This window comes from Agelaius phoeniceus, chromosome 31 (assembly GCF_051311805.1).
Source record: "Agelaius phoeniceus isolate bAgePho1 chromosome 31, bAgePho1.hap1, whole genome shotgun sequence".
In the NCBI taxonomy this organism is placed as follows: Eukaryota; Metazoa; Chordata; class Aves; order Passeriformes; family Icteridae; genus Agelaius; species Agelaius phoeniceus.
The window spans coordinates 1,965,193-1,987,303 of NC_135295.1; the positions used below are offsets into that span (position 1 = coordinate 1,965,193).

The 22,111-nt window shown below is 57.7% G+C and overlaps 5 protein-coding genes across 5 annotated transcripts; 2 read left to right on the forward strand and 3 right to left on the reverse strand.

The window, feature by feature from the left end:
- Positions 1–1,442: 1,442 nt before the first annotated feature.
- LOC129132226 (claw keratin-like) lies at positions 1,443–1,835 on the reverse strand. The gene has a single exon (XM_054651263.2). It carries the CDS (start codon positions 1,833–1,835, stop codon positions 1,443–1,445), a length of 393 nt encoding a protein of 130 aa, XP_054507238.1.
- Positions 1,836–3,928: 2,093 nt separating this feature from the next.
- Positions 3,929–4,282, forward strand: LOC129132263 (claw keratin-like). The gene has a single exon (XM_054651303.2). The coding sequence runs from the start codon at positions 3,929–3,931 to the stop codon at positions 4,280–4,282; it is 354 nt and encodes a 117-aa protein (XP_054507278.1).
- A 7,552-nt stretch (positions 4,283–11,834) lies between these two features.
- On the reverse strand, positions 11,835–12,188 carry LOC129132171 (claw keratin-like). The gene has a single exon (XM_054651197.2). The coding sequence runs from the start codon at positions 12,186–12,188 to the stop codon at positions 11,835–11,837; it is 354 nt and encodes a 117-aa protein (XP_054507172.2).
- A 2,175-nt stretch (positions 12,189–14,363) lies between these two features.
- Positions 14,364–14,756, forward strand: LOC129132174 (claw keratin-like). The gene has a single exon (XM_054651201.2). The coding sequence runs from the start codon at positions 14,364–14,366 to the stop codon at positions 14,754–14,756; it is 393 nt and encodes a 130-aa protein (XP_054507176.2).
- A 1,383-nt stretch (positions 14,757–16,139) lies between these two features.
- LOC129132085 (uncharacterized) lies at positions 16,140–19,305 on the reverse strand. The gene is made up of 2 exons (XM_077191942.1): positions 19,165–19,305; positions 16,140–16,896 (listed from the first exon to the last, which is right to left on the reverse strand). The coding sequence occupies exon 2, from the start codon at positions 16,870–16,872 to the stop codon at positions 16,486–16,488; it is 387 nt and encodes a 128-aa protein (XP_077048057.1). The 5' UTR covers positions 16,873–16,896; positions 19,165–19,305; the 3' UTR covers positions 16,140–16,485.
- Between the last annotated feature and the right edge of the window lie 2,806 nt (positions 19,306–22,111).

A 22,111-nucleotide genomic window follows, 5' to 3' on the forward strand; every position in this document is an offset into this window, starting at 1 on the left:
CTGGCCCTGCCTGAGATTTTCCCATCTTTCCGGATGGAGAGACCCGATCTGTTACACAGCAGAAAAATTCAATTCTTAGAGCAGAAAATTTCACTTTCCAGAGCAGAAAATGTCACTATCCCTTCACTCCAGACTCTGTTGGAATGACACTGGAATTGTGAATTTCCCAGGCTGTTCCACCGCGTCCTGGGGAGGAGGAGCCACTCAAATTATTCATCACCGAGATGTCTCAGAGTCTGGGCACAAAGGAGCTTGGAAAACTCAATTAAACCCTCGAAGCCTCATTGTGAGCGTAATTGCCGCCCTTTGAACAGGCAGAGGCAATCCCTGCATCCCAGAATCCCAGAATTTGCGTGGGAAGGGACCTCTGGAGAACTCCCCACCAAGGGAACAGAGCTGGATTGGGCTCAGCCCAAAATATGAGTGCAAAACCCATGGAAAAACTTTGCCAGTAAAACTGGGGGTTATGTTTCCAGCAAATTTCAGGCTGGAAATTAAAAACTAATAATTAAAAAAAAAATCCTAAGGCTTTTGATGAATTTTGATGAATTTATCCATTCAGAAGCCCAGCTCAAATCGCTGCTCAACCAAAATCCAAGCGACTGCAGCCATGCAGATTATTTATTGTGAAGGAAAAGCCCACAGGCGCTGTCAGACTGATGGAGAGCAGGTTGAGGTGGGGCATTGGCCAGGAATTGTTCCCTGTGAGGGTGGAGAGGCCCTGGGATGGATTTCCCAGAGAAGCTGGGGCTGCCCCATCCCTGGCAGGCTCCAAGGCCAGGTTGGACAGGGTTTGGAGCAGCCTGGGACAGTGGAAGGTGTCCCTGCCCACGGCACGGGGTGGAACAGGGTGAGTTTCAAGGTCCCTTCCAACCCAAACCGTCCTGCGACTCCACCATAGGACATTCCACACCATCCCTCAGTCAGGGCCTCATTTACAGCCAGGATGAAGAAATCCATGACAAAAAGAAGTATTTCGTGCAATGCAGATTCTTTATTTTGAGTCAAAAAGCCACAGGCGCTGTCAGCGGGAGACAAACCAGCACCAACGCCATGGAAACACGAAAATCCCAAGGCAGCAGCAGCAGCAGCAGCAGCGAGGCAGAGCCCAGGGCTGCACCGCAGAGATCGCCCCTGGCCAGGGCGGCTCCGGGGCTCGGGGCTGGGCAGAGCAGGGCAGAGCCTGAGCCCAGCTGGGCACAGCTGGCTGGGGGCGCAGAGAGGGGGCAGCGTTTGGAGGCAGCGCTGGGAAGGCCAAAGGCGCCGGCCGAGGCTCTGCGGGGTCACACGGCACGGACAGGGACCCTGCAGCTGCCGGGGCTGCCGCGCCGGCCCTGAGCAGGGGCTGCAGCTTCAGCCCGGCTCAGGCGGCACAAGGCAGCAGCGGCTGCCGGAGGAGCCCGCGGGCAGGGCCAGCGCTGAGCTCCGCCGGGCTGGGGGCTTTAGCAGGGCCCGCAGGAGCCCCCGAAGGAGCGGGAACCGCGGCCACAGCTCCCGTAACCCCCAAAACCTCCGTAACTCCCGAAACCTCCATAACCCCCATAGCTGCCATAGCCCCCATAGCCCCCAAGGGCCCCGTAGCCCCCGTAGCCCCCACGGCTTCCGAAGGCGCCCCCGGAGCCGGCGCCCACGTAGGGAGCTCCGGCCGAGCCCACGGCGCTCTGCTGCGGGAAGGAGCTGAGGATGGGCCCGGGGAAGGTGACCACCGAGGCCGGCGGCTGGATGACCACCGTGGAGTCGGGGCACTGCCGCACGCAGGGCTCGTTGCAGGTGTCAGCCAGAGGGGCCGGGGTGGCCACGCCGCAGCTGGGCACGCACAGGCTGGAGCAGGACATCGTTCGGTTCGGCTGGGAGAGCTGCAAGACAAGGCACGGCCACGGCTCAGGACAAGGACTCGGCCCAAAGCCCGGCTGCTGCTCTGGCCCACCTGGAGCCCCTGGGCCAGGACTCGCTCTGCCTCATCCCAGGCGCTGCCAGCGCAGCCCTGGCACGGCTGGAGCGGCTCCTGGCATCCCCTGCTGCCCTCACCAGCCCCGGCTCCTGCTGCCCGTGGCAATGGAGAAAAACTCCCTCATGCCAAGCACCGGGCTCCCCGAGACCTTCAGCCGCTGGTGGAACCCCAACGATCCCAGCCCTGCCCTGGGACAGCTGCTGGAGCTCGGGGACAGAGATCCCCTGGGAATTCCACAGCCAGAGATTCACTGGGAATTCCACTGCCAGAGATCCCTTGGGAATTCCACAGACAGAGATCCCTTGGGAATTCCACAGCCAGAGATTCCTTGGGAATTCCGCAGGCAGAGATTCCTTGGGAATTCCACAGGCAGAGATTGCCCAGGAAAGGCACAGAAGAGGAAGAGAGGACGGAGGGAAGACTCGGACTCACCACAGCGATCAAGGAGCAGATTCAAGTGGAGAGAGCTGGATGGAGCCCTGTGCAGCCCTCGGACCTTTTATACACCCCAGAGTGCCTGCGGCACCGTCCAGGGGGTGGGGGCAAACCTGCAGTAATCAGGAATTCAAGCGGACCAACCCCATGACACAAACTGAAATGTGCGGTAATTACATCTGTATGAACCGGGGCTAGAACAAGTAAAGGTGCCCTGCAGAGCCACCAGGCCCTGGAGGGACAGACCATGACCAATCTCTGTGTGTACGATCATTTGCTGCTGAAGCCGAGATCAGAGCCCCAATAAACCCCGACATGTCCCTAATCCCCTTCTTTGCTTATGCACGGGAGTTTTGGGCATCGCTCAGGAGCTCTTTGAAATGGCACAGCCGGCACTTATTCTGTCATTAATCCTTTTTACGGGCTGCTAAATTGGGACGCCGGGAGGGAGAAGCCATCCCACCCACTCGGGCCGCATCCCAAACGCCAAACGTGGCAGGGGAGGGCGCAGGACCAGAGTCCCGGAGTGGGGCAGGCTGGGCGAGCACGGACAGACAGACAGACAGACAGACAGCCATGTGCTGCCCGAGGAGGGTCACCCCACGCGGCACAGGGCTGGGCACAGGGCTGGGCATGGGGGGCTCTGGGAGGGAGAATCCCGAAGGGATTTTTGTGCCGCTGGAGGATTTGTTAAGCCCCCGATCCAAGTGACGATGGTGCGAAAAGCAGAGGGGAAGATCCTATGTCAGAGGAAGCCTCACCCAAATCCATCCTGGCCCGGCTGTGGGAGTGGCACGGGTGGGATCAGGAGGGGCATAAAGGAGCAAGGGGAGATGTACAGAGAGGAGCGGGAGAGCAGAGAGAGGATCCAGAACCACTCAGCCCCTGCAGCCTGGGTCCTGGCTGAGCTCTGCTCTGGCCTGACCCGCTGCCCCCGAGGTCTGGCCCAGGGGGTGTTGGCCGAGCCCCCCAGAGCCAGGCTGGCCCAGGACAGGCCCAGCTGGGCACGGCTGCCTCAGGGCCACGGCCGGGCTGGGGCTCAGGGTGGTGAAGGCCGGGCACAGTCACGTCCCAAAAGATTCTTTGTAAGCAAAGTGAGGGATTAGAGACAAAACCTGGCATTATTGGGGCTGTGAGCTGCGTGAACTCCAGTAGCACCGTGTCTGTCACCTAATGATGGGCCACGGCTGTCCCTGCAAGCGCCTCTCTCCTGTCCACTCCTTTCCACACCAATGTCCACAATGGGGGGATGACAGAATTTTTCTGCGTCCCTTCACTTTATGAAGTTTGTCAGCGTGAATTCCTAATTACTGGCGGGGGGGTCTGCCCGCAGCCCCGGCCGATGCCCCGGGCTCTCTGGGGTGTATAAAAGGGCTGAGCTCCTTGCACAGCTCCATCCACACTTCTCCACTTGACTCTCCTCATCACCCGGGTAAGTGCAGCTCTCCGAAGCCTCTCGTGGATCTCTCTCTGTCTCCTTCCATGAAATTCCTGCCTCACACCTTTGCCTCTTTTTTCCAGAAGCCTTTCCCAGTCTCCAGGATGTCCTGCTGTGTCCCCAGCTGCGGCGTGGCCACCCCGGCCCCTCTGGCTGACACCTGCAACGCGCCCTGCGTGCGGCAGTGCCCCGACTCCACGGTGGTCATCCAGCCGCCGGCCTCGGTGGTCACCTTCCCCGGGCCCATCCTCAGCTCCTTCCCGCAGCAGAGCGCCGTGGGCTCGGCCGGAGCTCCCTACGTCGGAGGCGGCTTCGGCGGCTCCTCCGGCCGCCGTGGGGGCTCCGGGGGCTTCGGGGGCTCCGGTGGCTCCGGTGGCTTTGGGGGATTCGGAGGTTACGGAGGATTCGGAGGTTTTGGGGGCAGCTGCGGTGGCTCCAGAGGCTGCGGGCCCTGCTAAGCCCCAGCTCCATCCCTGATCCAGAAGAGCTCCGCGAACGCCCCCGGCCCATCCCCGCACGCCAAGGCCCGAAGCAAGGACACACCGGCAGACAGACACACCGACGGACAGACAGACATCCCCCGGCCCGGCTCTGCCGCCTTCCCGCCGCGCTGGGAGCCCCGCAGCGATCGCTGCCCGCTCCCGGCACGGCCCCAGCTCGGCTCCTGCTCTGCCCGTGTCCCCCCCGGGACACGCGGCGAGCGCTCGGCCGGGGCCCCGCTCCGCTGCCGCCCCCCTGCCCCGCACGGCAATAAAAGCTGCCTCGCATTGCAATCTTCACCGCCTCTCTCGGCTGCTCTTTGCTCCGCACCCGCTGCCCACCCCGGCCCGGGCGGTCCCGGGAGGGTCGCGGGAGGGTCCCGGGAGGGTCCTGGGAGGGTTCTGGGCCGCCTCGCTCGGACACGGTGGATGAGAAGCCCCCGGCAGCTGCCCGGGCTCCTCCTGCCCGTCCTTGGCCACCCCAGCCCCGCAGCAGAGCCCCCCCGAGCCGGACCCTGCCCAGCCCTGGGCTCGGCGCCTCTGCCCATCCCTGCCCGGCTCCTGCCCGCTCCGGGCTCCTCTCTGCAGCCCCAGAGGAGCCCCGGGCCCCAGCGCCAGCCCCCTGCCCTTGGGACACCCCCGAGCGATGCCTGCAGCCCCAGGGCTGGTGGGGATTGGGGCGCGAGTGGAGCCCCCGAGGGTCCCGGTGATTTGCGGAAACAAACAAACAAACTCTACAACTCTTTGAAAGTTGTAACGCGGGTGTGTTTATTACAGCGCTGGACGCCTGTGGGAATCATTTCTCTCAATAGGACACGCGTGCCTTTGGCAACTCCAGATCCTTTCTTATTCCCCTTTCAAACACATATCCATACAATTTTCCAATAGGTCCATACAGATTCATTTTACTGATTTTGTGTGACATTTGCCGCTAATTCTGTCCTTTATCAGGAAGAATTCCTGGGTCATTTTAACCCTGCTTTCCCTAGCAGCCTCTCTGTTTGTTTCAGAGTTCAAGGGGACAGAGTATGAAATTGTCTAAAATTGATCTATAAGAACTTAAAACAAATATGAGATCACAAACCCGGGGAGTTTTTGGTGTTAATAGGGGAAGAAATTTTCAGACAGATCAGTAGGCAATAGCAGGGACCTCAGAGGGATGAGAACTCCAAGCTTCTGCTCCAAGAGCTCCACGGGACTGAACCCTGTGGTCATTCCACGGCGTGGAGAGGAGACTGGGCAAGATGTGCTCGGCTCTGCCTCCTCCCTTCCCAGCTGCCGCCACCTCCAGCCAAAGAGGCCAGGACACCTGGGACATGCAGAGCTCATCCTGCATTTCCCTGCCCCTTCCCATGAGACCGAGCAATCCTGGTCCTGTGTGGGAGAGGATTCACAGCGGCTTCTGTGAGCCAGAGAGAAGTTGGAGAAGAGGATCCATGTTCACCCCTGAGAGAATTTCCTACCAAGGTCCTTGACACAGAAACCAAGAAAGAAACAAGGAGAAATAAGGGAAACCTGCTACTGCCTATTGTAATGAGCAACTTTGTTTGTCTCTTGTGACCAATAAGTGTAAATTGATGAGTTTTGTAAGAATGTATAAAAGCATGCATGGTATAATAAAAATGGTTTGAAGCCATATGAAAATGGAGAATTGATTTGTGTTGTGACCATCTCAAGTACAACAGCCCAGTCCCAGAGGTGATGTCAGCTTTGCTGCCCCGGCTCAGGATTTGGAAGAGTTTCTGCAAGGCCCTCGTGGCCCTTTCCCATCCTCAGGGAGGGCTTTGGGGGTGTCCTGAGTTTCCTGCTGCTGGGAGAGCACGGGGAGCTGGGGGGGATGAGCCCCCCAGAGCCAGAGGGGTCGGACATCCCCAGCTGGGACACAGGGAGCCAGCTGTGCCCGGGCTCCAGGGCACTGCCCAGGGCCATTGCAGCAGCCCAGCAGACAGCCGGGAGCCTGGGGAGTGGGAAAAAGGCAGGATGAAGGAAAACCAGGAGTCAACATTGCAATGCAAGACAGCTTTTATTGCAGGGGGAGGGCAGGAGGGGCAGGGCAGAAGAGCAGGGTCATGGCCAAGGGCTTGCCATGGCCTGGCCCTGGGCACAGCCAGGTGAGCAGGAGCAGCCCCGGGAGAGTCTCTGGGAGCACCGTGGCACCAGGAGCCCCTCGGGGATGCTCAGGCAGGGCAGGGACAAGGCAGAGCTGCTTCCCAAGCTGGCACCAGGCTCCCGAGGTGCAGAGCCCGGCCACGCCCAAGGGGTTTTGGTCCACAGAGCGTCGGGTCGGGATGTGCCGGGGTTTCTCCTGGAGCTCTTCTTGGTCTGAGGCCGCGCTCGGGCTGGGGCTTAGCAGGGCCCGCAGTTGCCATTGAGGTAGCGGTGGCCGCTGCTCCAGCCGCCGTAGCCGCAGTTGCCAAGGCCTCCATAGCCCCAGCCTCCGTAGCCTCCACAGCCCCAACCGCCGTAGCCTCCACGGCCTCCATAGCCCCAGCCCCCATAAAGACCACGGCTTCCATAGCCCCAGCCTCCAAAACCTCCATAGCCCCCAAAGGCCCCGTAGCCCCCGTAGCCCCCGTAGCCCCCACGGCTTCCGAAGGCGCCCCCGGAGCCGGCGCCCACGTAGGGAGCTCCGGCCGAGCCCACGGCGCTCTGCTGCGGGAAGGAGCTGAGGATGGGCCCGGGGAAGGTGACCACCGAGGCCGGCGGCTGGATGACCACCGTGGAGTCGGGGCACTGCCGCACGCAGGGCGCGTTGCAGGTGTCAGCCAGAGGGGCCGGGGTGGCCACGCCGCAGCTGGGCACGCACAGGCTGGAGCAGGACATGGTTCGGTTCGGCTGGGAGAGCTGCGAGACAATGCACGGCCACAGCTCAGGCCAAGGACTCGGCCCGAAGCCCAACTGTTCCAGGGATCCCAGGCGTTCTGAACCGAGCCCCATTCCATCCAAATCCCTGCTCACATCCCTTGCTACCCTCACCAGCCCTCAGTCTTGCTTGCCCATGGGAATTAAGAAGACTTTGACATCCAAAGAAGCAAAGTCCTCACGCTTCCCAAGCCCTTGGTCGCCTGGTAGAACCCCAACCACCCCAACTCTGCTCTAGGAGAGCAAGAGGAGCCCACAGCCAAAGGTTCCTCCAGAAATCCCCAAAGATTCCCTGAGAAACTCAGGGATGAAGAAGGAAAGAGGAGGGAAGGCTTGGACTTACCAAGGTGATAAGGCAAGTCAAGCGGTGGAAGGTGGATAGAGCTCTGTGGAACCTTTGGACCTTTTATACATCTCCCAAAGGCCCTGGGGCATCAGGAAAGGGAGCGGTGGCAAAAAAACAGGTAATTAGGAATTCACGCTGACAAGCTTCATCAGAGAGATAATGATGCAATACAATTATACACCTCAACATCAGGGAGATTGGTGTGGAAACGTGCCCTGGACCGATGGGAGGTGATGGGAGGAACACCTATGGCCCATTATTAGGTGACAGACCCTGCTCTGTTCCTAATCCCTCACTTTGCTTACAAAGAATCCCAAGCATCCTTTGGGACATGGCTGTGCCCAGCCAGGCCGTACCCCTGAGCCAGCCGTGCCCGGCTGGGCTTGACCTGGGCCATGGCTGGGACCAGCTTGGATCTGGGGGGCTCAGCCAACACCCCCTGGGCCAGCCCTTGGGGCCGGCTGGGCAGTGCAGGCCCTCCAGGAAGGCTCAACCAGGACCCAGCTTGCCGAAACGGGGCTGGAGGAGCCACGAGGACACTTCAGCTCCTCCCATGATGTCCCCTCTGTCATGGTCGTCCCGGGCTCTGTCCCACCGATCTCCACCTTCCCTGCCGGTTTGGGGTTTCACCAGTGGGATTTGACCCCGGTGTGGGGCCACCAAGGGAAACTGGGACATGGAGACCCCAATGTCCTCCAGAACCCCCTAATTCCAACCCTAACCCTAACCCCAACCTTAACTGTAACCCTAACTCTAACCATAACCTAAACCCTAACCTTAACCTAAACCCTAACAATTCACAGATGTGTCAGGGGACCCCAAAACCTGGCCATGAACATTTTTGCTGGCACTGGCAGAGGGTGGGATTTGGGAGACACCCCGAGAGTGGCTTCTGCTTTGCCCAAGCTGCCGCTGCCTCTGTTTACCAGCCCGTAAAAGGCTGATAATGACAGGGGTGATGGCTGGGGCAGCCCTTCAAAGCTGCTGCAAGATGCCGGGAATTGTTCTCTGTAAGCAGAGTGAGGGATTAGGGACAAACCTGGGTTTATTGGGGCTGTGAGCTGAGCGAGCTCCAGCAGCACCGTGTCTGTCATGTAATGATGGGCCACGGCTGTCCCTCCCATCACTTCCTTCACGTCCAGGACACGTTTTCACACCTGTGTCCCCAAGGAGGGGATGCCATGGAATTATCTTGCAACATTATCGCTCTGATGAAGCTTGTCAGCGTGAATTCCTAATTACTCGTGTTTTCTGTCACCGCCCCCTTTCCTGAAGCCCCAGGCTCTCTGGGGTGTATAAAAGGGCTCAGCTCCCTTCACAGCTCCATCCACACATCTCCACTTGACTCCTCTCATCACTTGGGTAAGTGCAGCTCTCCAAAGCCTCTTGGAGATCTCTCTCTGGGAAATTCCTGCCTCTCACCTTTACCTCTTTCTTCTCTGGGTGTTTTCCAGAAGACTTTCCCAGTCTCAAAGATGTCCTGCTCCAGCCTGTGCGTGCCCAGCTGCGGCGTGGCCACCCCGGCCCCTCTGGCTGACACCTGCAACGAGCCCTGCGTGCGGCAGTGCCCCGACTCCACGGTGGTCATCCAGCCGCCGGCCTCGGTGGTCACCTTCCCCGGGCCCATCCTCAGCTCCTTCCCGCAGCAGAGCGCCGTGGGCTCGGCCGGAGCTCCCTACGTGGGCGCCGGCTCCGGGGGCGCCTTCGGAAGCCGTGGGGCCTACGGGGGCTACGGGGGCTACGGGGCCTTTGGGGGCTATGGAGGTTTTGGAGGCTGGGGCTATGGAAGCCGTGGTCTTTATGGGGGTTGGGGCTATGGAGGCCGTGGAGGCTACGGCGGTTGGGGCTGTGGAGGCTACGGAGGCTGGGGCTATGGAGGCCTTGGCAACTGCGGCTACGGCGGCTGGAGCAGCGGCCACCGCTACCTCAATGGCAACTGCGGGCCCTGCTAAGCCCCAGCCCGAGCGCGGCCTCAGACCAAGAAGAGCTCCAGGAGAAACCCCGGCACATCCCGACCCGACGCTCTGTGGACCAAAACCCCTTGGGCGTGGCCGGGCTCTGCACCTCGGGAGCCTGGTGCCAGCTTGGGAAGCAGCTCTGCCTTGTCCCTGCCCTGCCTGAGCATCCCCGAGGGGCTCCTGGTGCCACGGTGCTCCCAGAGACTCTCCCGGGGCTGCTCCTGCTCACCCGGCTGTGCCCAGGGCCAGGCCATGGCAAGCCCTTGGCCATGACCCTGCTCTTCTGCCCTGCCCCTCCTGCCCTCCCCCTGCAATAAAAGCTGTCTTGCATTGCAATGTTGACTCCTGGTTTTCCTTCATCCTGCCTTTTTCCCACTCCCCAGTCTCCTGGGTGTCTGCTGGGCTGCTGCAATGGCCCTGGGCAGTGCCCTGGAGCCCGGGCACAGCTGGCTCCCTGTGTCCCAGCTGGGGATGTCCCACCCCTCTGGCTCTGGGGGGCTCATCCCCCCCAGCTCCCCGTGCTCTCCCAGCAGCAGGAAACTCAGGACACCCCCAAAGCCCTCGTTGAGGATGGGAAAGGGCCACGAGGGCCTTGCAGAAACTCTTCCAAATCCTCAGCTGGGGCAGCAAAGCTGACATCGCCTCTGGGACTGGGCTGTTGTACTTGAGATGGCCACAACACAAATCAATTCTCCATTTTCACAAGGCTTCAAACCATTTTTAATATACCATGCATGCTTTTATACATTCTTAGAAAACTCATCAATTTACACTTATTGGTCACAAGAGACAAACAAAGTGCTCATTGCAATAGGCAGTTGCAGGTTTCTCTTATTTCTCCTTGTTTCTTTCTTGGTTTCTGTGTCAAGGACCTTGGTAGGAAATTCTCTCAGGGGTGAACATGGATCCTCTTCTCCAACTTCTCTCTGGCTCACCGAAGCCGCTGTGAATCCTCTCCCACACAGGACCAGGATTGCTCGGTCTCATGGGAAGGGGCAGGGAAATGCAGGATGAGCTCTGCATGTCCCAGGTGTCCTGGCCTCTTTGGCTGGAGGTGGTGGCAGCTGGGAAGGGAGGAGACAGAGCCGAGCACATCTTGCCCAGTCTCCTCTCCACGCCGTGGAATGACCACAGGGTTCAGTCCCGTGGAGCTCTTGGAGCAGAAGCTTGGAGTTCTCATCCCTCTGAGGTCCCTGCTATTGCCTACTGATCTGTCTGAAAATTTCTTCCCCTATTAACACCAAAAACTCCCTGGGTTTGTGATCTCATATTTGTTTTAAGTTCTTATAGATCAATTTTAGACAATATTATTTCATACTGTGTCCCCTTGAACTCTGAAACAAACAGAGAGGCTGCTAGGGAGAGCAGGGTTAAAATGACCCAGGAATTCTTCCTGATAAAGGACAGAATTAGCGGCAAATGTCACACAAAATCAGTAAAATGAATCTGTATGAACCTATTGTAAAATTGCATGGATATATATCTGAGAGGGGAATAAAAAAGGATCTGGAGTTGCCAAAGGCACGCGTGTCCTATTGAGAGAAATGATTCCCACAGGCGTCCAGCGCTGTAATAAACACACCCGCGTTACAACTTTCAAAGAGTTGTAGAGTTTGTTTGTTTGTTTCCGCAAATCACCGGGACCCTCGGGGGCTCCACTCGCGCCCCAATCCCCACCAGCTCTGGGGCTACAGGCGTCGCTCGGGGGTGTCCCAAAGGCAGGGGGCTGGCGCTGGGGCCCGGGGCTCCTTTGGGGCTGCAGAGAGGAGCCCGGAGCGGGCAGGAGCCGGGCAGGGATGGGCAGAGGCGCCGAGCCCAGGGCTGGGCAGGGTCCGGCTCGGGGGGGCTCTGCTGCGGGGCTGGGGTGGCCAAGGACGGGCAGGAGGAGCCCGGGCAGCTGCCGGGGGCTTCTCATCCACCGTGTCCGAGCGAGGCTGCCCAGAACCCACCCAGAACCATCCCGGGACCCTCCCCGGACCCTCCCGGGACCGCCCGGGCCGGGGTGGGCAGCGGGTGCGGAGCAAAGAGCAGCCGAGAGAGGCGGTGAAGATTGCAATGCGAGGCAGCTTTTATTGCCGTGCGGGGCAGGGGGGCGGCAGCGGAGCGGGGCCCCGGCCGAGCGCTCGCCGCGTGTCCCGGGGGGGACACGGGCAGAGCAGGAGCCGAGCTGGGGCCGTGCCGGGAGCGGGCAGCGATCGCTGCGGGGCTCCGAGCGCGGCGGGAAGGCGGCAGAGCCGGGCCGGGGGATGTCTATCTGTCTGTCGGTGTGTCTGTCTGCCGGTGTGTCCTTGCTTCGGGCCTTGGCTTGCGGGGATGGGCCGGGGGCGTTCGCGGAGCTCTTCTGGATCAGGGATGGAGCTGGGGCTTAGCAGGGCCCGCAGCCTCTGGAGCCACCGCAGCTGCCCCCAAAACCTCCGAATCCTCCGTAACCTCCGAATCCCCCAAAGCCCCCGGAGCCACCGGAGCCCCCGAAGCCCCCGGAGCCCCCACGGCGGCCGGAGGAGCCGCCGAAGCCGCCTCCGACGTAGGGAGCTCCGGCCGAGCCCACGGCGCTCTGCTGCGGGAAGGAGCTGAGGATGGGCCCGGGGAAGGTGACCACCGAGGCCGGCGGCTGGATGACCACCGTGGAGTCGGGGCACTGCCGCACGCAGGGCTCGTTGCAGGTGTCAGCCAGAGGGGCCGGGGTGGCCACGCCACAGGTGGGGACACAGCAGGACATCCTGGAGACTGGGAAAGGCTTCTGGAAAAAAGAGGCAAAGGTGTGAGGCAGGAATTTCATGGAAGGAGACGGAGAGAGATCCACGAGAGGCTTCGGAGAGCTGCACTTACCCGGGTAATGAGGAGAGTCAAGTGGAGAAGTGTGGATGGAGCTGTGCAAGGAGCTCAGCCCTTTTATACACCCCAGAGAGCCCGGGGCATCGGCCGGGGCTGCGGGCAGACCCCCCCGCCAGCAATTAGGAATTGACGCTGACAAACTTCATAAAGTGAAGGGACGCAGAAAAATTCTGTCATCCCCCCATTGTGGACATTGGTGTGGAAAGGAGTGGAAAGGAGAGAGGCGCTTGCAGGGACAGCCGTGGCCCATCATTAGGTGACAGACACGGTGCTACTGGAGTTCACGCAGCTCACAGCCCCAATAATGCCAGGTTTTGTCTCTAATCCCTCACTTTGCTTACAAAGAATCTTTTGGGACGTGACTGTGCCCGGCCTTCACCACCCTGAGCCCCAGCCCGGCCGTGGCCCTGAGGCAGCCGTGCCCAGCTGGGCCTGTCCTGGGCCAGCCTGGCTCTGGGGGGCTCGGCCAACCCCCCCTGGGCCAGACCTCGGGGGCAGCGGGTCAGGCCAGAGCAGAGCTCAGCCAGGACCCAGGCTGCAGGGGCTGAGTGGTTCTGGATCCTCTCTCTGCTCTCCCGCTCCTCTCTGTACATCTCCCCTTGCTCCTTTATGCCCCTCCTGATCCCACCCGTGCCACTCCCACAGCCGAGCCAGGATGGATTTAGGTGAAGCTTCCTCTGACATAGGATCTTCCCCTCTGCTTTTCGCACCATCGTCACTTGGATCGGGGGCTTAACAAATCCTCCAGCGGCACAAAAATCCCTTCGGGATTCTCCCTCCCAGAGCCCCCCATGCCCAGCCCTGTGCCCAGCCCTGTGCCGCGTGGGGTGACCCTCCTCGGGCAGCACATGGCTGTTGTCTGTCTGTCTGTCTGTCTGTCCGTGCTCGCCCAGCCTGCCCCACTCCGGGACTCTGGTCCTGCGCCCTCCCCTGCCACGTTTGGCGTTTGGGATGCGGCCCGAGTGGGTGGGATGGCTTCTCCCTCCCGGCGTCCCAATTTAGCAGCCCGTAAAAAGGATTAATGACAGAATAAGTGCCGGCTGTGCCATTTCAAAGAGCTCCTGAGCGATGCCCAAAACTCCCGTGCATAAGCAAAGAAGGGGATTAGGGACATGTCGGGGTTTATTGGGGCTCTGATCTCGGCTTCAGCAACAAATGATCGTACACACAGAGATTGGTCATGGTCTGTCCCTCCGGGGCCTGGTGGCTCTGCAGGGCACCTTTACTTGGTCTAGCCCCGGTTCATACAGATGTAATTACCGCACATTTCAGTTTGTGTCATGGGGTTGGTGCGCTTGAATTCCTAATTACTGCAGGTTTGCCCCCACCCCCTGGACGGTGCCGCAGGCACTCTGGGGTGTATAAAAGGTCCGAGGGCTGCACAGGGCTCCATCCAGCTCTCCCCACTTGAATCTGCTCCTTGATCGCTGTGGTGAGTCCGAGTCTTCCCTCCGTCCTCTCTTCCTCTTCTGTGCCTTTCCTGGGCAATCTCTGCCTGTGGAATTCCCAAGGAATCTCTGCCTGCGGAATTCCCAAGGAATCTCTGGCTGTGGAATTCCCAGGGGATCTCTGGCTGTGGAATTCCCAAGGAATCTCTGCCTGTGGATTTCCCAAGGGATCTCTGCCTGTGGGATTCCCAAGGGATCTCTGCCTGTGCATTTCCCAAAGTATCTCTGCCTGTGGGATTCCCAAGGGATCTCTGCCTGTGGAATTCTCAAGGGATCTCTGTCCCCGAGCTCCAGCAGCTGTCCCAGGGCAGGGCTGGGATCGTTGGGGTTCCACCAGCGGGCTGAAGCTCTCGGGGAGCCCGGTGCTTGGCATGAGGGAGTTTTTCTCCAGTGCCACGGGCAGCAGGAGCCGGGGCTGGGGAGGGCAGCAGGGGATGCCAGGAGCCGCTCCAGCCGTGCCAGGGCTGCGCTGGCAGCGCCTGGGATGAGGCAGAGCGAGTCCTGGCCCAGGGGCTCCAGGTGGGCCAGAGCAGCAGCCGGGCTTCGGGCCGAGTCCTTGTCCTGAGCCGTGGCCCTGCCTTGTCTTGCAGCTCTCCCAGCCCAACCGAACCATGTCCTGCTCCAGCCTGTGCGTGCCCAGCTGCGGCGTGGCCACCCCGGCCCCTCTGGCTGACACCTGCAACGAGCCCTGCGTGCGGCAGTGCCCCGACTCCACGGTGGTCATCCAGCCGCCGGCCTCGGTGGTCACCTTCCCCGGGCCCATCCTCAGCTCCTTCCCGCAGCAGAGCGCCGTGGGCTCGGCCGGAGCTCCCTACGTGGGCGCCGGCTCCGGGGGCGCCTTCGGAAGCCGTGGGGGCTACGGGGGCTACGGGGCCCTTGGGGGCTATGGGGGCTATGGCAGCTATGGGGGTTATGGAGGTTTTGGGGGTTACGGAGGTTTTGGGGGTTACGGGAGCTGTGGCCGCGGTTCCCGCTCCTTCGGGGGCTCCTGCGGGCCCTGCTAAAGCCCCCAGCCCGGCGGAGCTCAGCGCTGGCCCTGCCCGCGGGCTCCTCCGGCAGCCGCTGCTGCCTTGTGCCGCCTGAGCCGGGCTGAAGCTGCAGCCCCTGCTCAGGGCCGGCGCGGCAGCCCCGGCAGCTGCAGGGTCCCTGTCCGTGCCGTGTGACCCCGCAGAGCCTCGGCCGGCGCCTTTGGCCTTCCCAGCGCTGCCTCCAAACGCTGCCCCCTCTCTGCGCCCCCAGCCAGCTGTGCCCAGCTGGGCTCAGGCTCTGCCCTGCTCTGCCCAGCCCCGAGCCCCGGAGCCGCCCTGGCCAGGGGCGATCTCTGCGGCGCAGCCCTGGGCTCTGCCTCGCTGCTGCTGCTGCTGCTGCTGCCTTGGGATTTTCGTGTTTCCATGGCGTTGGTGCTGGTTTGTCTCCCGCTGACAGCGCCTGTGGCTTTTTGACTCAAAATAAAGAATCTGCATTGCACGAAATACTTCTTTTTGTCATGGATTTCTTCATCCTGGCTGTAAATGAGTCTCTGACTGAGGGATGGTGTGGAATGTCCTATGGTGGAGTCGCAGGACGGTTTGGGTTGGAAGGGACCTTGACACTCATCCTGTTCCACCCCGTGCCGTGGGCAGGGGACACCTTCCACTGTCCCAGGCTGCTCCAAACCCTGTCCAACCTGGCCTTGGAGCCTGCCAGGGATGGGGCAGCCCCAGCTTCTCTGGGAAATCCATCCCAGGGCCTCTCCACCCTCACAGGGAACAATTCCTGGCCAATGTCCCACCTAAACTGGGACATGGAAACCCCAATGTCCTCCAGAACCCCCTAACCCTCACCCTAACCTTAACCTTAACCCTAACCTTAACCTAAACCCTAACCTTAACCTAAATCCTAACAATTCACTGCTCTCCATCAGTCTGAACCCATTCCCCTTTGTCCTGGCATCCCATCCCTTGGGAATTTTCTCTCTCCGTATTTTTGTTGCCCCTTCAGGTCCTCCGGGGCCACAACTTTGTCACCTTAAAGCTTCTCCAGGCTGAACCATCCCAGTTCTCCCAGCAGAGCTGCTCCATCCCTCTGATCCCATCCTGGAGCCTCCTCTGGGCTCTCTCATCTCCCTGAGGGCGTTTTCCAAGCGGTCCTGGAGCTCTGGCAGCCTCAGGAATGTGCCCATTCCCTGGGGATCCCGGGCAGTGCCCAGCACCCTCTGGGGGAAGAACCTTCCCCTAAAATCCATCCTAAACCTGCCCTGGCACAGCTTCACCCCATTCCCTGGGCAGCCTGGGCAGTGCTCAGCACCCTTTGGGGGAAGAATTTCCCTGATATCCCACCCAACCTCCCCTTTTTAAAAAAAAAAATATGATAAAGGAAAACAGAAAATGTATTTAGGTCGAGAAAATTTATTTGGAAAGAGAAGCTTTCCTACAATTGTGGAACAAAACTGTACAGGATACAAAGAGCATCGTTCCGGGGGTTCAGCGAGGCTCTGGCAAATCACCGGCATCCAAGAGATGCCGCCTGTAAAAAAAACGGGGTAATTTCCCTTTTTTGGCAGCGTTGCCGTGTGCAATTCCGAGCATTTCAAGTCACCTCTCCAAGCTCAGTGCCAGTAAAAAAAAAATCCGCGATAAGCCGAAGCGCGGCGGGAGCAGACGAGCGCGCCGCGAAGCTGCGGGAGAACAGCTCTAAACTAAGGGAAAAAAAACCCGCTGGGATTTCACCCGGAATTTCCCTTTCCCCGGGGGCTCAGCACGTCCAGCGCTTCCCGGAGCGGTAGGAGTTGCAGGGATGAGTCCATTGCGACGAGTAGCTGTAGGAATATTTGGGGGCGCAGCGCGGCTCCGCTCGGGCCACCACCGGCGCCGCCACTTTGTCCCCCGCCGTCACCTCGGCGGCCACCGCGGCCTGGGGCTCGACCAGGGCCACCTCCGAGGGTTCCGAGGCTCCCACGACGGTTTGCTGCGGGTACGTGGTGAGGATGGGCCCCGGGAAGGTGACGACCACGGGCGGGGGGTAGATGATGACCCGCGAGTCGCCGCAGGTCACCACGCAGGGCTCGTTGGTGCTGCTGGCCAGAGGCTGGGGACACTTGGGCTCGCAGGGGGTGGCGCAGGCCAGCTGGGTGGAAGCCATCACCTGGTGGTGCCGGGGGAGAGCCTGCGGGGTTCGAAAAGACACAAAGAAAAGGTCCAAAAGCGAAGGGAAGAACTCCCGGAGGCTCTTGGATGTTGGCATTTGGGTGCGAGAGATCGACAGAGGAAATTGGGATAGAGACAGAATTTGAGCGATGGTTTGTTGACATTTGGCTCTAAAAGATCGTCGGAGATAATCGAGATAGAGACAGAACTTGAGCGTTGATTTATTGACATTTGGCTCTAAAAGACTGTCAGAGGAAATTGGGAGAGTTAAAATTTGAGGGCTGATTTATTGACATTTGCCTCTAAAAGATCGTCAGAGGAAATTGGGATAGGGACAAAATTTGAGCGCTGGTTTATTGACATTTGCCTCTAAAAGATCGTCGGAGGAAACTGGGATCAAAATTTGAGAGACAAAATTTGAGAGCTGGTTTATTGACATTGGGCTCTGAGGGTTTTTAGAGGTAATCGAGATGAAGACACGAGCCAAGGGCTGGTTTATTGACATTTGGCTATAAAAGATCGTCAGAGATAATCGAGATAGAGCCCTTGTTTATTGACATTTGGCTCCAAGGGTTTTTAGAGATAATCGAGATAAAAACACGACCCGAGCGCTGGTTTATTTGGCTCTAAGTGGTTTTTAGAGATAATCGAGATATCTCTCAGGGGACATTGTGCTCCTAAACTCGGGAAAAGACGAGAGTTGAGCACTCGGCTATTGACATTCTAAGAGATAATTCGGGTAAGAACAAGAGCTGATCGCTTGTTTGTTGACATTTGGCTCTAAGTGGTTTTTTTAGAGGTAATTCCGATAAAGACAAGAATTGCTCTCTTGGCTATTGACGTTTCGTTTTGAGATCTTGTTAGGGATAATTGAGGCAAAAACAAGAATTGACCACTTGATTATTGACGTTTCGTTTTGAGATCTTGTTAGGGATAACTGAGGCAAAACCAAGAATTGCTCTCTTGGCTGTAATTTCCTTTTAAGACCTTGTTAGGGATAATTGAGGTAAAACCAATAATTGCTCTCTTGATTATCGACATTTGGCCTTAAGGGATCCTCGGAGGTAATTTGGATGCAGTTTTATCGCCCACCTTTAACTTTCCCGCCCCGGTTTGTTCTGAATTCCTGTTAAATTTCCCCTTTTTCTCCTCCTCCCCGGGAGCAGAACTCCTCCTCTTTTCCTCCCCTGCCACCTCCCAGCCCTCGCCCTTTGCAGGAATTCCCGAGGACGCGCTGGAACTCGTTCCCACAGCGCCTCTGTTCCTCCCACACTTGGGAAAAGGAAAAAAAAAAAAATCCGGATTTTCCACCTATTTCAGCGTGGAATAATCGCCTTAGCACCCTGCTTAATTTTTGTATTATTTTCCTTGCAGATTCCTGGTGTTTTCAGGCAGGAAAATATTCTGCTAAAACACAGGGAAAAAAGCAAAAGGCTGAGAATAGGTGGGAGAGTTGAGTGCTCGTTTAATAAGTGAAACATATAATTAAAATATTTATATAATATAATATATATGTTAAAATATTTATAGAGTGATATAATCAAGCCAAATACGAAAACTGCATTTTCACCTAGGGGAAATTCATTCGATAATGTTTATTTCTTCAGGTAAAATCCTCACATAAAAGCCTGGTGTAGCATCAGAATATTTTTTTTAAACTTGTAAATTAAATTTATCCTTTTTTGATAATTAAAAAAAAAATCAAAAATACCGTGCAGGGCATTTTCCTCGAAATTCCTTCAAGTTAGAACGCAGCGCTAACCTACAGAAATGCTGAATTTTATCTCTGTAAAAGCGCTTTAGAAACGTAAATGGCTTTTAAGAGTTAGAAATGAAAGTTATTGGCACAGTTAGGTTAATAATCCATAATAGTAGCTTGGTGTAGCTCGCTAGGTTCCAATTAAATTAAGGATGAGCTGATCCAAGCAGCAGCAGAGCTGCACCGAGCTCAGTTCCAAGCAGGATTTTCCCCAGTTTTCCACGAATTCCACCCTGAACCCTCTCCCTGATCGTGCCACGCAACCAAACGCGAAGTTAAATCCATCCCCGAGACTTTCCCAAATATTTTTCCAGAATTCAAAGACTGAAATCCTCATTCTCCCATAAACCCCAAATCCCTGCAAAAGCCCCGCTTTGACTTTCGCCCCCTTTGCCCAGCACGAAAAGCGCTCCTAAACCCCTCAGAACCAGAACATTCAGGCAAAGCTCAGCCCCGATTCTGAGGAGAAATCCACGCCAAAAGCAGAAGGGAAATTGAGGTTTTTAGAGCCGGGGAGTCCGAACTTACTCAGAGAGGCGGAGAGGAGGAGTCGGGAGAGGCAGTGAGGAGATGCCAGGGTGGAGAGGGGATTTATACCCTGCCCCGATGGCCGGGGGCGGCTGAGCCACCCTTTGCTAAAGCGCTTTAATGACTCGGGAGCCGAGCCCGGTGCAGCGACCGCCGCTGGAGCCGCAGGAATTGTTTTGCTCGCTGTTTATGATTATCTAAAGCCGCGTTGGGCAATAACCCCAAAAACGCAGGCGGCAGCTCGCCAGGTCTTTTCATCTCGGAATTTCCTGCTTTTCTGCTCCCGGTTTCATTAAGAGGTGAAAATGCAGCGAGAATTAATGAGGGTTTTTTTAGCTTATCGTGGCTAAAAGCTGGAGTGCGCAGGGAATCTTGGAGCGCCAGGGTGATTTTCCTTGTGGAGGCAAAACCTGACACAGGGAATTGCGGCCGTGCCTCGCTTTCTTTCCCATAACATTGGTGGGATTTACGGATGCGCTCCTAAATCAGGGGAAGGATCTGGTGCAAAGCTGAAGAGCAAAGCTCGGGGTTATCTTTGGAATAAAAACGAAGCCGTTCATGAATTATGCCAGTTGTGAAGTTTAAAATGAGGAGTTTGATGAAGCACTTTCCATAATTTATTCTTGGTGAGGTCACAGCAGCCCGGATCCTCTAGGATGTCATTACCGTGATTACCACGAAATGATTTCCCTGGATGACAAACTCGCAGAGGTTTTGAGATCCTCTTTGAAATCTCATTTTCTGATGTCTCCGGAATATTCCTGATAAGCTCCAGATCCCTGCGGCATCTCTGGAGGTGCCTCATAAAATCAGAATAATTTCTGCCATGCCACAAACCCCGGGATGGTTTTAACTCGTCTCAAGGTGGGCATTTCCAGGCGCAAAGAGGGAACGGGGTGTGAAAAGGGAAAAAAAGGAGAAAAAGGGGTGCGGGGTACCGGGATTTTGGGAAGATCCTCCCAGCGGCTTCTTTGTGAGCCGGGAAGAGTTGGGGCCGTGTGGCTCCTTTTGGGTTCATGTCCATGGCACCAAAATAATCCATTTTCTTCTCCTCCCGAAATTTCCCGTGTCTCTGGTATCACCCTTGGGAATTTCTTGCTCCAACACCTCCCCCTTCCCAAAATTCCTGTCCCAGACCAGGAGGATTAAAGCACGTGGAGAAAACGTGAAATTCACCCCTCGGAAAGGTTTCCAGCCCTCCTCAGCTGATACATTTGGGAATTCCCAACCCAGGAACGGAATCCTGGCTGGAAAAATCAGTCCCTGGAGCACAACGAGACCAACTCCTCCCCAAAATCCCCCGAAGTGCAGAAATCTCAGGCGGAATTTTCTCTTTTCCACCCGCGTTTTGTGTTTTGCTCCTGTGCCTGCAGTTGGTTCGTCGGGAAATGTGGGGATGGATCCAGACTGAAGGAGAGGAGGTTTAGGGGGGATTTTGGGAAGGAATTGTTCCCTGTGAGGGTGGGGAGGCTCTGGCACAGCTTCTCCAGGGAATTTCTGGGAAAATCCATTCTCAAAACTTTCCCAATTTTTTTTTTTTTTTTCAGAATTAAGAAACCGAAATCCCTCATTCTCCCATAAATTCAAAAGCCTTGGGAAAGCCCCCGCTTTGATTTTTTGCACCCTTTACCCGGCACAGAAAGCAGAGCAGGAAAGCGCTCCTAAATCCCTCAGAACCGGAATATTTAAGCGGGGTTCAGCCCCGATTTTAAGGAGAAATCCACCAAAACGAAGAAAAGTGTCCGAGGCCAGGCTGGAAGGAGCCGGGACCGCGGCAGGGGTGGAACTGGGCGAGTTTTAAGTCCCCATCCAGCCCAAACCACCCCGTGAGTAACAAAGGCAACAAAGAGCGAGCGCAGACTGCAAACCCCACAACACAGAACCTTAATAACCATTAATCCTGAATCGTTGTAGAAAATTACATCCTTGCGCAGGGCAGGGGCAGCTCTAGTACCGGTTAATTCGGTTTTTGTGCCCGAACCGGTTCGGCGGGGCTGCAGAGCCGCGGGGTTCGCTGCTGAGGCTGAGTCGGGAGGCTCTGCCTGACCGAGGAATCATCAAAGAGAGGATTTGGGGTGGGAGCGGCGCTGCCGGAGCTTCGCAGCCCTCGCTGCCCCCGCTTCAAAGCGTCTCCGCCCGCTGACATCAGCGGCACCAAGCTCGCATCAGCAACAATTCCGCCCATCGGGTAATTAACGGCAATTAACGCCTCGCTCCCCGCGCGTTCTGCTCTATCAGGAGTTCTGATTTCGCAGGGAAAGCCCGAGAATCCCAGAATCCAGGCGGTGACCCCCGGTCCGCTCAGGGCAGGGAGTGACCTCGGTTGCTCTTGGGTGGTTGCCCAAGAGGCGGCGGCTCCTGGGTGGGGAAAAATTCCCAAATCCGCCCAGGGAAGGATTCTGGGATTGGTGGGACCCGGAGAACACCCAGGGAAGGGTTCTGGGGTTGGTGGGACCCGGAGAACACTCTGAGAAGGGTTCCGGGGTTGGAGGAGTCCAGAGCACGCTGGGGAAGGGGTTTTGGGGTTGGTGGAACACGGAGAACACCCGGGGAAGGGGTTTTGGGATTGGTGGAACCCAGAGCACGTCCTGGGAAGAGTTTTGGGGTTGGAGGAACCCACAGAACGCTCAGGGAAGGGTTCTGGGGTTAGAGGAACCTGGAGAACACCCAGGGAAGGGGTTCTGGGGTTGGTGGAACCCGGAGAACACCCTGGGAAGGGTTCTGGGGTTAGAGGAACCTGGAGAACACCCAGGGAAGGGTTCTGGGGTTGGAGGAACCCACAGAACGCTCAGGGAAGGGTTTTGGGGTTGGTGGAACCCAGAGAACTCTTAGGGAAGGGTTCTGGGGTTGGAGGAATCCAGAGCACGCTGGGGAAGGGGTTTTGGGGTTGGTGGAACTCGGAGAACCCTCAGGAAAGGGTTCTGGGGTTAGAGGAACCTGGAGAACA

Coding starts and splice junctions, on each gene's coding strand:
- LOC129132226 (XM_054651263.2), bottom strand. CDS start 1,835: ATGTCCTGCTCCAGCCTGTGCGTGCCCAGCTGCGGCGTGGCCACCCCG.
- LOC129132263 (XM_054651303.2), top strand. CDS start 3,929: ATGTCCTGCTGTGTCCCCAGCTGCGGCGTGGCCACCCCGGCCCCTCTG.
- LOC129132171 (XM_054651197.2), bottom strand. CDS start 12,188: ATGTCCTGCTGTGTCCCCACCTGTGGCGTGGCCACCCCGGCCCCTCTG.
- LOC129132174 (XM_054651201.2), top strand. CDS start 14,364: ATGTCCTGCTCCAGCCTGTGCGTGCCCAGCTGCGGCGTGGCCACCCCG.
- LOC129132085 (XM_077191942.1), bottom strand. CDS start 16,872: ATGGCTTCCACCCAGCTGGCCTGCGCCACCCCCTGCGAGCCCAAGTGT.